At 52.1% G+C, this 11795-nt stretch overlaps 1 protein-coding gene across 4 annotated transcripts; it reads left to right on the top strand.

Moving 5' to 3' along the window:
* The first annotated feature begins 888 nt into the window (after window positions 1-888).
* IFI6 (interferon alpha inducible protein 6) lies at window positions 889-8189 on the top strand. 4 transcript variants are annotated; one of them, XM_029080218.2, is made up of 7 exons: window positions 889-968; window positions 2651-2717; window positions 3752-3837; window positions 5186-5286; window positions 5593-5664; window positions 6674-6835; window positions 7879-8189. In XM_029080218.2, the coding sequence occupies exons 4-7, from the start codon at window positions 5220-5222 to the stop codon at window positions 7977-7979; spliced, it is 402 nt and encodes a 133-aa protein (XP_028936051.1). In that variant the 5' UTR covers window positions 889-968; window positions 2651-2717; window positions 3752-3837; window positions 5186-5219; the 3' UTR covers window positions 7980-8189. The 4 variants fall into 4 exon arrangements, with proteins under 4 accessions (XP_028936051.1, XP_028936052.1, XP_028936054.1 ...); XM_029080219.2 differs by lacking the exon at window positions 3752-3837; XM_029080220.2 differs by lacking the exon at window positions 2651-2717 and having other exon boundaries at window positions 899-968.
* Window positions 8190-11795: the final 3606 nt, after the last annotated feature.

Genomic DNA, 11795 nt, shown 5'->3' with positions numbered 1-11795 from the left:
GTGATTGAATTAACGTGGTAGCAGTTTGGAGGGAGAGGAAAGGGCAGATTTTAGCGGTGTCGTGAAGGTGGGACCGACAGGATTTAGTGAAGGGTTGAATGGGAGAGAGGAGTCAAGAATAACACCAAGGTTATGGGCCTGGGAAACAGGAAGGATGAAAGTGTCATCTGCAGTGATGGGAAAGTCACAGGGAGGGCAGGGTTTGGGTGGGTAGGTAAGGAGTTCCGCTTTGGACACGTTAAGCTTGAGGTGACGGGAGGACATCCACGTAAAGATGTCTTGAAGGCAAGAGGAGCACTTACTGTGTGCAGAGTGCTGTGCTTGGGAGAATACAATCATGTTTATTAAGCACATACTGCTTGCAGAACACTGTACTAAGTGCTTGTAAGCGTACAACAGAATTAGCAGGCAAGTTCCCTGCCCTTAACAATACAAAGGACAATACTATATAAACTATGTGCCAAGCGCTGGGATGGAAACAACGCAAAATCAATCAGATCAAACTCTACAATCAGATCAGACTGCAAGCTCCCTGTGGGCAGAGAATATTTCTACCAACTCTTTTTCACTGTACCCTCCCAAGCGCTTAAAACGGTGCCTCGGTGCTTATTCTGCACACAGTAAGCACTCAATAAATTCCATTGATTGATTGATCAGGCACTGTCTCCGTCCCTCATGAGGCTTAATGACCCAGGCTTTCAACTGCAGCTGAGCTTCTGTGTTGATTTTTTTTTTTGTGGTGCGGGATTGGGGGGGCTCTGTTTAGAGATGGGGGAAAGCAAAACTAGCTGAGTCAGAAGAGTGGAAAAAGAAAGTGATCTGCAGTCTTCCAGAGCAAAAAAGCTTTCGGGGAGGAGCCAGTGGGTGGGTATATAAATCTCCCCGGTGGGGGAGTGAAACCAATAGCCTGATTGTTTGCCTTCTCCTGCAGCAGTCCCCGTGCCTCTGCCTGGCCTGAAAACTTACAGGTAATGTAGCAAGAGGGGGCGGTTCCCTCCCCTTTTATCCAGCGCTTAGTACAGTGCCTGGCACATAGTAAGCGCTTAAGAAATACCATAATTGTTCACTGTTACTGCGTGATGCCCAGCCTAGGTCCCGCAGCAGCAAACGGAGCCATAGCTGGAATATCTGTTTCTTTCATTCTTTATGAGCATCATCATCAAAAGTTTCCTGCTCCATTTTCTCTAAACGTGGAAGAGGATGGGGAATTGGTTTGTGGTTTTGTGGTATGTCTGGAGTGGCTCAAGTCTGGGTCACAACTTCTAGGTTGAAGCGGCTGCGGGTTAGTTGGATAGAGGATGAGCTTGGGAGTCCGGAGACCCTGGGTTCTGGTCCTGCCTCTGCCACTTGTCTGCTGGGTGACTTTGGGTAACTCATTTCACTCCTCCGGCACTCAGTTTTCTGTTGAATCTGTAAATGGGGAACTCATTCACTCCTGTGGCTTTAATTTCCATCTCTGCTTAGATGAGTCTCACATCAGCCTCTCCAACTGTGACTTCTCTCCATCTCTTGAGTTTTGTATTTCCATCTGGCTTCAGGACATCCCTTTCTATCTTATCTTGTCCGGCCCAGAACTCCTCATCTGCCCATCCAAACGAGAAGGATAGTTGGGAGGGATGGACGAGGGCCGGGGAGGGCCTGGAGGGCGGCCCCTACATTGCAAAGAATAGCAAGTTGGGAGGAAGGAAGGAGGAGGCCAGGCAGGAGGAGGGGGCCTCGTGGGAGGGCTTCGCGGGGCCAGACGAATTTCCTCACGGAATCCGGACAATGCCGCCTGACATTCCTGCCAGGACTAAGCGCCTGGGCCAGCTCGGGTCTGGGGGAAGACAGGGAGGAGGAGGGCAGGGAGGGAGGAGAGGAGGGCAGGAAGGAGAGGAAGGAAGAGGACAGGGAGGGAAGAGGAGGAGAGAGGGAGGAAGAGGATAGGGAGGGAAGGAGGAGGGCGGGAAGGAGGAAGGAAGGATAAGGAGGGAGAGAGGAGGGCGGGGAGGGCAGGAAGGAGGAGAGAGGAAGAGAAAGGGATAGGGAGGAAGAGGGGAGGGAAGGAGGAGGGCAGGGAAGAGGACAGGGAGGGAAGAGGAGGGCAGGGAGGGAAGGAGAAGGGCGAGGAGGGAGAGAGAAGGGAGGGAAGACTAGGAGGGCAGGGAGGGAGAAGGAAGGAGGAAGAGGACAGGGAAGGAGGAAGAGGACAGGGAGGGAGGAAGAGGGCAGGGAGGGAGGAGGAGGGCAGGACGGAGGAAGAGGACCGGGAGGGAAGGAGAAGGGCAAGGAGGGGGAGAGAAGGGAGGGAAGACTAGGAAGGCAGGGAGGAGAAGGAGGGAGGGAGGAGGAAGAGGAGGGCAAGGAGGGGGAGGGAGGAAGGAGAGAGGGTGGAAGAGGACAGGAAGGGGAGGAGGGAGAGAGGGGCGGGGCATCCTGGGGTTGGAGTGCTGCTTTGGGAAGGGACGGAGGAGATTGGAAGCATACGAGCCCTTGGATTTGTACCCTTTATTCACCCACCCTCAGCCCCCACACACTTGTGCCCATATCCATAACTTCTTTCAATATCCGTCGTCCCCTCCCCCCCCCAAACTATGAGCAGGGATCGTTTCTGTCAACTCTTTTCTATTTTCCTCTCCCAAGCCCTTGGTACAATGTTCTCTTCACACAGGAAGTGCTCAATAAATACCATTGATTGATTGATGATTGAGAGGCTCCCGGGCAGCTGAAACCAAAAGGTAGGTAGGAGGAGATTGAAACTCTTAATTTCAATAGGAGGTTGCTGGGCGGGGAATGTGTTTAATTTCCCTGATCTGGCTTTAGGCTGTTTTTTCCTTTTTCCCTGGGTTGGGGATGGGAGGGGTGGGTCTCCTAGTCGTAGCAGAAAGAAGATAATAATAATAATAATGTTGGTATTTATTAAGCGCTTACTATGTGCCAACCACTGTTCTAAGCGCTGGGGTAGAAACATGATAATCAGGTGGTCCCACATAGGGTTCACAGACTTCATCCCCTTTTACAGATGAGTTAACTGAGGCACAGAGAAGTTAAGTAACTCAAAGTCACACAGCCGACAAGCGGCAGAGCTGGGATTAGAACCCATGACCTCTGACTCCCAAGCCCATGCTCTTTCCACTCACCCGTACTACTTCTCTGCTGCAAGGATGGGCTTGAGAGTCAGAGAACCTGGATTCTAATCCTAGCTCCTCCACTTGCCTGCCGTGTAACCTTGGGCAAGTCACTTAACTTCTCTGTGCCACAGAAACCTTATCAGTTATGTAGTAGAGGGACTATATAATATACATATCAATTTATCAGTGGTATTTATTGAGCACTTCCTGGGTGCAGAGCACTGTACTAATCACTTGAGAAAGTGCAGTACAACGAAGTTGGTAGATATGATCCCACAAGGAGCTTATAGATGGGAGACAGACATTAAAATAAATAAGTGAAACAGAGTTTACGTGTATTTGCATAAGAGCTGAGGGGCTGGGACGAGTATTAAAATTCTCTTCTCCACAGGATTCACCAGACCACAGCTCTCCCCACCTTCCATGCCCTCCTGAACCGCCACCTCCTCCAGGAAGCCTTTCCTGATTAATCTCGCACACCCTTAGTCATGTAAACTCAGCAGCAACTCTTAGCACTTGTGTGCATACCTATAGACAATACTTGTGTATATTTACATTCTCCCCAACCCTGAGCCCCACAGCCCATAAGTATAAATAACCACAGTTTATTCATGTATTTTGATTTTTGCCTCCCCCTCTAGACTGTAAGATTATTGAGACAGAAACATGTCCAAAAACTCCGTTGTATCAAACTCTCCCAAGCACTTAATATAGTGCTCTGCTCACTGTAAGTACTCAAATGCCATTGATTAATATATTTGATTAGCTACTTCCTCTTATTCTTACTCTTTCACCTGCCCCTGGGAGTTGTAAATAATTTCTGCCTGACTCTCCTTACTTTAGATTATGAACCCTTTGAAGGCAGGGACCATGTGTTTTTGTTTCTGATTTTGAAAAAAATGTATTAAATGTTTAATATTTGCTATATACTGAGGCAGATACCAAATCATCACATCATATGTGCCCCCTATCCAACACAGGGCTCACAATCTAAGGAGAAGGGAGAGGAGTTATTTTATACCTGCTTTATAGATGAGGAAACAGAGGCACATAGAGAGAGTAAGTGATTGCCCAAGATCAAACAGGAGGCAAGAGATGGGGCCTAGAACCCAGGATTCCTGACTCCCAAGTGCTTAATATGATGACTCCCAGTGTATTCTCCCACACCGTGGGTGCTCAATAAATACCAATAATTGGAAGTGTTCCATCTTGCAGGGCCATTCTGTTTGAGAGCCTACCTTGAACTCTTCTTTAAATAAAGGGCCCCTTGTCCTGTCTCCCTCAATCCTCACCCTTTCCCCACCCCCTCCAACAGGCTCTGTAGCTCATTCATTCATTCAGTCATTATATTGAGTGCTTACTGTGTGCAGAACACTGTACTAAGCGCTTGGGAGAGTACAATAATAAACGGACACATTCACTGCCCACAATGAGCTTACAGTCCAGAGGGGATACCTCCTTTCTCACAGTCTGGGTCTCGCCTCCATCAATCATTCCGTAGCATTTATTGAGCACCTGCTCTGTATGCAGAGCAGATGCCGGGTGGGGCGTACAATCAAGTCAATAGACATGATTCATTTTCCCTGCACAGCACCAGAGCTTCAATTTCTAGACAGGATTTGATGGTGATCTCTTTCCCCACTCTCAACACACAAATGGTCCCATCAAAATCGAACCACTCCCTAAAACCTATCAGGGCCCACATTCCCACCTGGGCTGAGCTCCTGAGACGGCAGGATCCCCAACTCCTGCAGGAGCCATGAAGAAGTGGGAGGGAAAGGAGCCCTGGGAGGAGTGAGGAAATGTAGGGGAAAGAAAGCCTGGGAGGGGTGAGGAAGTAGAGGGGAAAGGAGCCCATGATGGGTAAGGAAGTGGAGGGGAAAGTCCCAGGAAGGGTGAGGAAATGCAGAAGAAAGGAGGCCCGGGAAGGATTAGGAAATTCAGGGGAAGGAAGGCCCAGGAGGGGTGAGGAAGTATGGGGGAAAGGCGGCCCAGGAGGGGTGAGGGAGTGGTGGGGGCGGGTGGTGGTGGGGGCCTGTCTGGCTGCTGCACCAAGCGGTTCTGTCGTTCCACAGCTGTGACTGGTGAAGTGGCCGGCCAGACGGAAAGATGAAATATCACCACCTGCTCCTCCTGAGTTACTTGCTGCTTTCCAGCTCCTCTGGGGTTTACGCTGGTGGGTTTTCCGTGGAGATTGGGGTGGGCGTTGGGTGCCACTGCCTTGGGCCCCCCACCCAAAGATTAGACTTCCGCTGACCGGCAGTCCGTTCCCGCAATTCCTGTGGCAGCAGCTGCCCACATCCTTGAGGACTGTATTCACTGGGGAAGGGTAGGGGTTCGTGGGGAGATCAGACACTGCAGCTGCCCTGTCTCCCCCAACCAGAAGCAAGAAGCCCCTTTTCCTCAGCCCTGTGACTCCTTAAACATAGATCCATCCTCCAGCTAAGGCAGCCCCTCCTGAATCTGTGCTTTCTTTGAGCAGATTCCCAGGACTCCTACAGTGAAGATGGCTGTGGGCTCCTGGATGCCCTGCCCTACATGGTGGCGGGGGGAGGTAGGGCTGGGCACATGGGTGCTGGGGTGGGGGGGGCGCGAGAGAAGGAGGGAGGGGAAGGGGAAGAGAGAAGGAGGGAGGTGGAGGGAAAGAGAGGAGGAGGGAGGGGAAGGGGAAGAGAGGAGGAGGGAGGGGAAGGGGAAGAGAGGAGGAGGGAGGGGAAGGAGAAGAGGGAGGGGAAGAGAAGAGGAGGGAAGGGAGGAGGAGGAGAGGAAGGGAGAGGGGAAGAGAGGAGGAAGGGCAGCCATTGTTCTTGTCTGTCCGTCTCCCCCGATTAGACTGTAAGCCCGTCAAACGGCAGGGACTGTCTCTATCTGTTGCCGACTTGTTCATCCCAAGTGCTTAGTACAGTGCTCTGCACATAGTAAGCGCTCAATAAATACTATTGAATGAATGAGAGGCCCAGTTTACCCCATTCATCCAGCTCCTTACCACTAACTACAAGTAGTTCTGCAGCCCTGGCCTCCAGTTTGAACTCTGTGGGGTCAAAGTGGGGCTCAGAGGTCATGAGTTCGAATCCCGGCTCTGCCACTTGTCAGCTGTGTGACTGTGGGCAAGTCACTTAACTTCTTTGGGCCTCAGTTACCTCATCTGTAAAATGGGGATTAAGACTGAGCCCCATGTGGGACAACCTGATTCCCCTATGTCTACCCCAGCACTTAGAACAGTGCTCTGCACATAGTAAGCACTTAACAAATACCAACATTATTATGTTGGGCTCCCTGGATGACCTGGATCCCACAGAGCTGTGAGCTACTGGAAGGGAGGGACAGGGTCTACCCACTCCCCTCGCCGGCCCCCTTCCCAGACCCCGACCCTCAGAGCAAATGCTTTGTAGTCGTGGGCATGGTAGTGGTTTGGTGGAATCTCTTTGAGCCTGTGGCTGGAACTGACAGAAGCCCCATTGGCATCCCAGAGCCCCCATCGCCTGACCCCTTACCACCCCGGGGACTGGAATTTCAGGCCAGACTAGCCCCTGGCCTCTCACTGGATTTGCCATCTGTTTCAGGGCTCTTGGCCTTGGCCGCCCCGGCTGGACTGACAGCATTGGGCTTCACAAGCTTGGGCATTACTGCCAAGTCCTTGGCCGCCAGTCTGATGAGCTGGTCTGCGGTGGCGAACGGTGGGGGTGTGGCATCGGGAGGGCTGGTCGCCACCCTCCAGAGCCTCGGTAAGTGGTCCTGCCTGGGGCAGGGAGGGCAGAGGGTGTTCTCTCCATAGCTCCGGTCCCTTCAGTTTCCACCCCACCTCCCTCTCCGCCTCTCCCCGCACTTCACAAACCCTCAGAGGAAACACTTGGCTTAGGCCCCCTCCCAGCCCAGCCCCAGCTTGGCCTAAAATTCGGTCAGGGGCAGTTGTCATGCATCCGCTGGATCTGCCCTGCCCACTAATGGTCCCTCACCTGAGTCACTGAAGGATGGGCTTTGGGACTCTCTCAGTCGGAGACCCCCTTGCCCAGGCTGGAGAATATCGTCTGGCCACTGGAGGGGTGCCGCCTTTTGGACCCATGGTAACTGGGGCCTCTCCAGCACCCACCTCCGTCTGGAGCCGAGCTGGGGGCCACCCTCCATCCAACCCACCCCTGGAGGGAAGAAGCATGGCCTAGTCAGAGAGTCAGGAGACCTGGGCTCTAATCCCGACTGCCATTTGCCTGCTGTCTCACTGGACAAGTCACTTAACTTCTCTGTGCCTCCGCCTCCTCATCTCAAAAATGTGGATTAAATACCTGTTCTGTCATAGACTTTGAAACCCACTGGGATAGAGACTATGTTCAACCTGATTATCTTGAATCTATCCCAATGCTTAGCTCAATGCTTGGCACATAATAAGCGCTTAGCAAATGCCACCATCATTATTATTATATCATGGGCTCTGGGAGGCTCCTTGAGACCACCTTTTGGGGGCTACAGACCAGAGGGACTGCTTTGCTCACCACCCAGGGTTTTCTCTGGTCTGGACCCCCATCCCAGGGAGACCCTGGTGGCTCAGAATTGAGCAGGCCCCAGGAGAGGCGGGGAGGTCCCTGCCCAGAGTCCCGGTTCATGGTGGCAGCCGGTCGACCCTGCCCCACGGGTTTGGTGGGGGATGCGGATGAGTTGGGCTGATTCCTGGCCAGCAGGACCCACTACTGGCCCAGGATTCCCTACTCTGTCCTCCCCATGGCCACCGCAAGGCCTCTCTTCTTCCTATGAGCCTCCCCACCTTGTGTTCCAGGAACCCAACTGAGCACCACCACCTTGACCTCCGTTGGAGCAAAGCTGGGCTATTCCTACCACCAGAACTACGTTTGTGGCCAGAAAAAGAAAAAGAAATAGTATGTACCCAGTCGCTCACCACTGTCCAGGCCCCCCAGAGTCACGAGGAGCAGGCGGACTCAGTAGTGAGGAAGGGATGGACAGTCGGGGAGCACGTCTGGGCTCATGCCTGGACTGTGAGGGAAGCAGGAGTGGAGCTTCTGCTCCCCCGAAACTCATTCCAGCACCCAACTGAGCATGACTATTCAATAAACATGACAACCTTCTGAACCAGTGGTGTGTGATGTTTGTTGTGGCCTAATGTCAGCACTCCCTACCCAACTTGCTCATTTCCCTTCATTCCCCCTTCCTGTGACCAGGCCGTTAACATAACTCCCCTCCCCCGGCCCTCCTTCCCACATATAGGTACAACCTCCCTCCCTTTCTGCTGGGTGGGCACCCTGGCTGGAACAGAGCCCTGGTGGTCCCCCAACTTTGCCGTACTCACATCCAGTCTGACCTAAGACCTCAAGTCCAACTCATGTGAGCCCCTCAAGGGTCTGTGTCTAGCTCCTACCTGTGTACCCTTTTCCAGTACTTAATACAGTGCTCTGCCCGCAGTAAACACTTGGGTCTGTTCCCCTTCCGCCCTTGTTATTCACCCCGTCCGAGGCCCCAAAGCACTTATGTCTGTATCCTTACACTCCTCCATTTCTCCTACCCGTAATTTATTTTAATGTCTGCTTCATTTCTCCTACCGTACTTTATTTTGTCTGCTTCATTTCTCCTACCTGTAGTTTATTTTAATGTCTGCCTCCCTTTCTAGACAGTAAGCTCCTAGAAGGACAAGATGGAGTCTGTCAATTTGTTTTGTTCTCTCCCAAGTGTTTAGTCCAGTACACTGCATATAGTAAGCACTGAATAAATATCAACAATTGATTAATAAACACTTTCTACTGTTACTACACTACATTCAGCCCAGGCCCGTTGGTGCTCCCATGTCCAGTCCTGCCCTGTGACCTCCAGCCTATCTCCATTCTGAGTCCTCACCTGCAGTCCAGTTTTGCCCCGTGCCCTCACACCCAGTGTGACTCCACTGAAGTGGGGTTGCTCAATATCCAGAAGTCCAGCCAGATTGGGATGGGCTCAGGCCCAAGCCCAGAGGGAGTGAGCGTCCAGTTGGTTCAACATCCTGACTGGTCAATGTGGAGTCAGTCTCCCCACAGTCCTTTTTCTCTGGCCACCCCCAGAACCAACTCTCTTCTCTGAGCAGTGGGAGAGCAGATTCCAATTGATCATGTTTATTGAGCACTTAGTGCAGAGCACTATACTAAGCACTTAGGAGAGTATAGTATTATAGAGTTGGTAGACATGTTCTCTGCCCACAATGAGCTTAGTGGCAGGGGGACAGACATATAGATTAAATTATATTATGCACTTATGTATATAAGTGCTATGGGGCTGAGGGAGAGGTGAATAGAGGGTGCAAATCCTAGTGCAAGGATGACACAGAAGGGAGTGGGAGGGGGGAAATGAGGATTTAGTTGGGGAAAGGCCTGCTGGAGGAGATGTGTTTCCAATAAGGTTTTGAGGAGAGTGAACGTCTTTTAGATACGAAGAGGGAGGGCATTAGGACCAGAGGCAGGATGTAGGGAAGGGGTCGGCAGTGAGATAGACTAGATCGAGGTACAGTGAGTAGGTAAGCATTAGAGGAGCAGAGTGTGCAGGCTGGGTTGAAGGGAGTCAGTGAGGTAAGTTAGGAGGAGGCAACCTGATTGAGTGCTTTGAAGTCCACAGTAAGGAGTTGCTTTTTGATGCGGAGGAGGATGGGTAACCACTGGAGGTTCTTGAGGAGACTTGGACTGATGGATGGATTTGTAGAAGAATGATCTGGGCATCAGAATGAAGTATGGACTGGAGTGGAGAGAGACAGGAGGCAGGGAGGTCAACAAAGACGCTGATACAGTAATGAAGGTGGGATACGATTAACATGGTAGTAGTTTGGAAGGCAAGGAAAAGGCAGATTTTAGCGATATCGTGAAGGTCGAACCGACTGGATTTAGTGATGGATTGAATATGTGGGTTGAATGGGAGAGAGGAGTGGGGGATAACACCAAAGTTATGGGTTTGTGAGACAGGAGGGATGGTGGTCCTGTCTACAGTGACGGTAAAGTCAGGAGGAGGACAGGGATTGGGTGGGACTATGAAAAATTCTGTTTGACCATGTCCGACCTTGGGAGCCTGGTTCCTCTGGTTTGCCAGAGTGTGGATGATGTTGTGTAAGACATCACAGCTGGAGGTGTGACCCAGGAAATAAAGGCAGTGAAGGAGGAGGGAAACAGCTCAACCCCAGCCCCATGGCTCCCTGTCAGCAATTTCAGTAAAATGTCAAGGGGCGGGGAAGGGGAGGGGATGAGTTCACACCCACCATCATCATCCCCCCACCGGGCCCCAGATGGCAGGCAGCTGTCTGGGTGGGCGGGACAGAGAGTCCAACTCTGCCAGGCCTGTCGAGGCTTAGCCCCCCCAGGGCCCAGCCCCTCGCCCCTGCCTGGCTGGTCCGCCCAACTGGGCCCTGGCCCTATTCACCTCCAGCCGCCTCCCTTTCTCTGGGTACAACGGGTCAGCTCACTGGGCCCCTGGGGGACAGAGGGAGCCTGTTTGGGCCCTAATGAGTCACTTACACTCGCCACTTCCCTTTTGATAGCTAGTCTGTTGGTCCTGTCCCCGACTGAGGGGTAACCGAAGGTGCGACGGGAGCCGTCTCAGGTCCAGCGGCTTGAGTCCCAGGGCAGGGGTGAGATACAAAAGCGAACCCCCTCTTCCCTTCCCCTCCCCCCCAAACCAGTGGCAGCTTTTTCCCAGTGGACCTCAAGCTCAGCAGGACATTGAGCTGTTAGCTCCTTGTGGGCAGGGAATGTGTCTGTTTATTGCTATACTGTACTCTCCCAACCGCTTAGTACAGTGCTTTGCATACCGTAAGCGCTCAATAAATATGATTGAATAAACATTTCTGGGCTTCTAGGCAGCAGGGCTGAAGCTGGGTTTGGGGTCAAGAGGGAGGGTGCTGTTCCCCCCTTCCTCCTTCCTCCTCCCCCTTCTTCCTCCTAGAGCCTGTGTGCACGGTTGCCCGGTGTGGAGACCAAACCCTGTGCCCACGGGCACTCCAGGAGAACGACGGCAGCTACCCCTGTGCCCAGGACCAAAGTGGTATCTTCCACCTCCTGCCTGAGCCAGAAATCTCTGGACTTTCCCTGAGCGTCCAGACTTCTGCATTGGGGCTCTGCACATGCCCAGTCACATATGCACAATCGGTCAGTCGGCGTGTGCACAATCACGTGACAGGTATGCGATCTGCGTGTGCACCGTCGGGTGGGAGTCACGAGGCCGGAATGCACACAGTCTAACCAGTGAAAGGAGCCAGGTTGGGGCTAGTCCGAGTCAGGCTGAGGTGGCTTGCATGCCATCCTTTCATTCATTCGTATTTATTGAGCACGTACTGTGTGCAAAGCACTGTACTAAGGGCTTGGGAGAGTACAATATAACAATAAACAGACACATTCCCTGCCCACAACGAACTTAGAGTGTAGCGGAGGAGACAGGCATTAATATAAATAAATGAATAAATTACATTTATTGCATGAATAAATGAGTAAGCTTGTCGTGGACAGGGAACTCGTCAGTTTATTGTCGTATTGAACTCTCCCAAGTGCTTAGTATAGAGAAGCGGAGTGGCTCAATGGAAAGAGCCCGGGCTTGGGAGTCAGAGGTCATGGGTTCTAATCCCGACTCTGCCGCTTGTCAGCTGTGTGACCTTGGGCAAGTCACTGTGAGCCCGTCATTGGGCAGGAATTGTTTCTATATGTTGCCAAATTGTACATTCCAAGCGCTTACTAC

Source organism: Ornithorhynchus anatinus, chromosome 16 (genome assembly GCF_004115215.2).
Source record: "Ornithorhynchus anatinus isolate Pmale09 chromosome 16, mOrnAna1.pri.v4, whole genome shotgun sequence".
Lineage (NCBI taxonomy): Eukaryota > Metazoa > Chordata > Mammalia > Monotremata > Ornithorhynchidae > Ornithorhynchus > Ornithorhynchus anatinus.
Note: the sequence above shows the minus strand (reverse complement) of the source record. Positions and strands in the feature narration are given on the sequence as shown.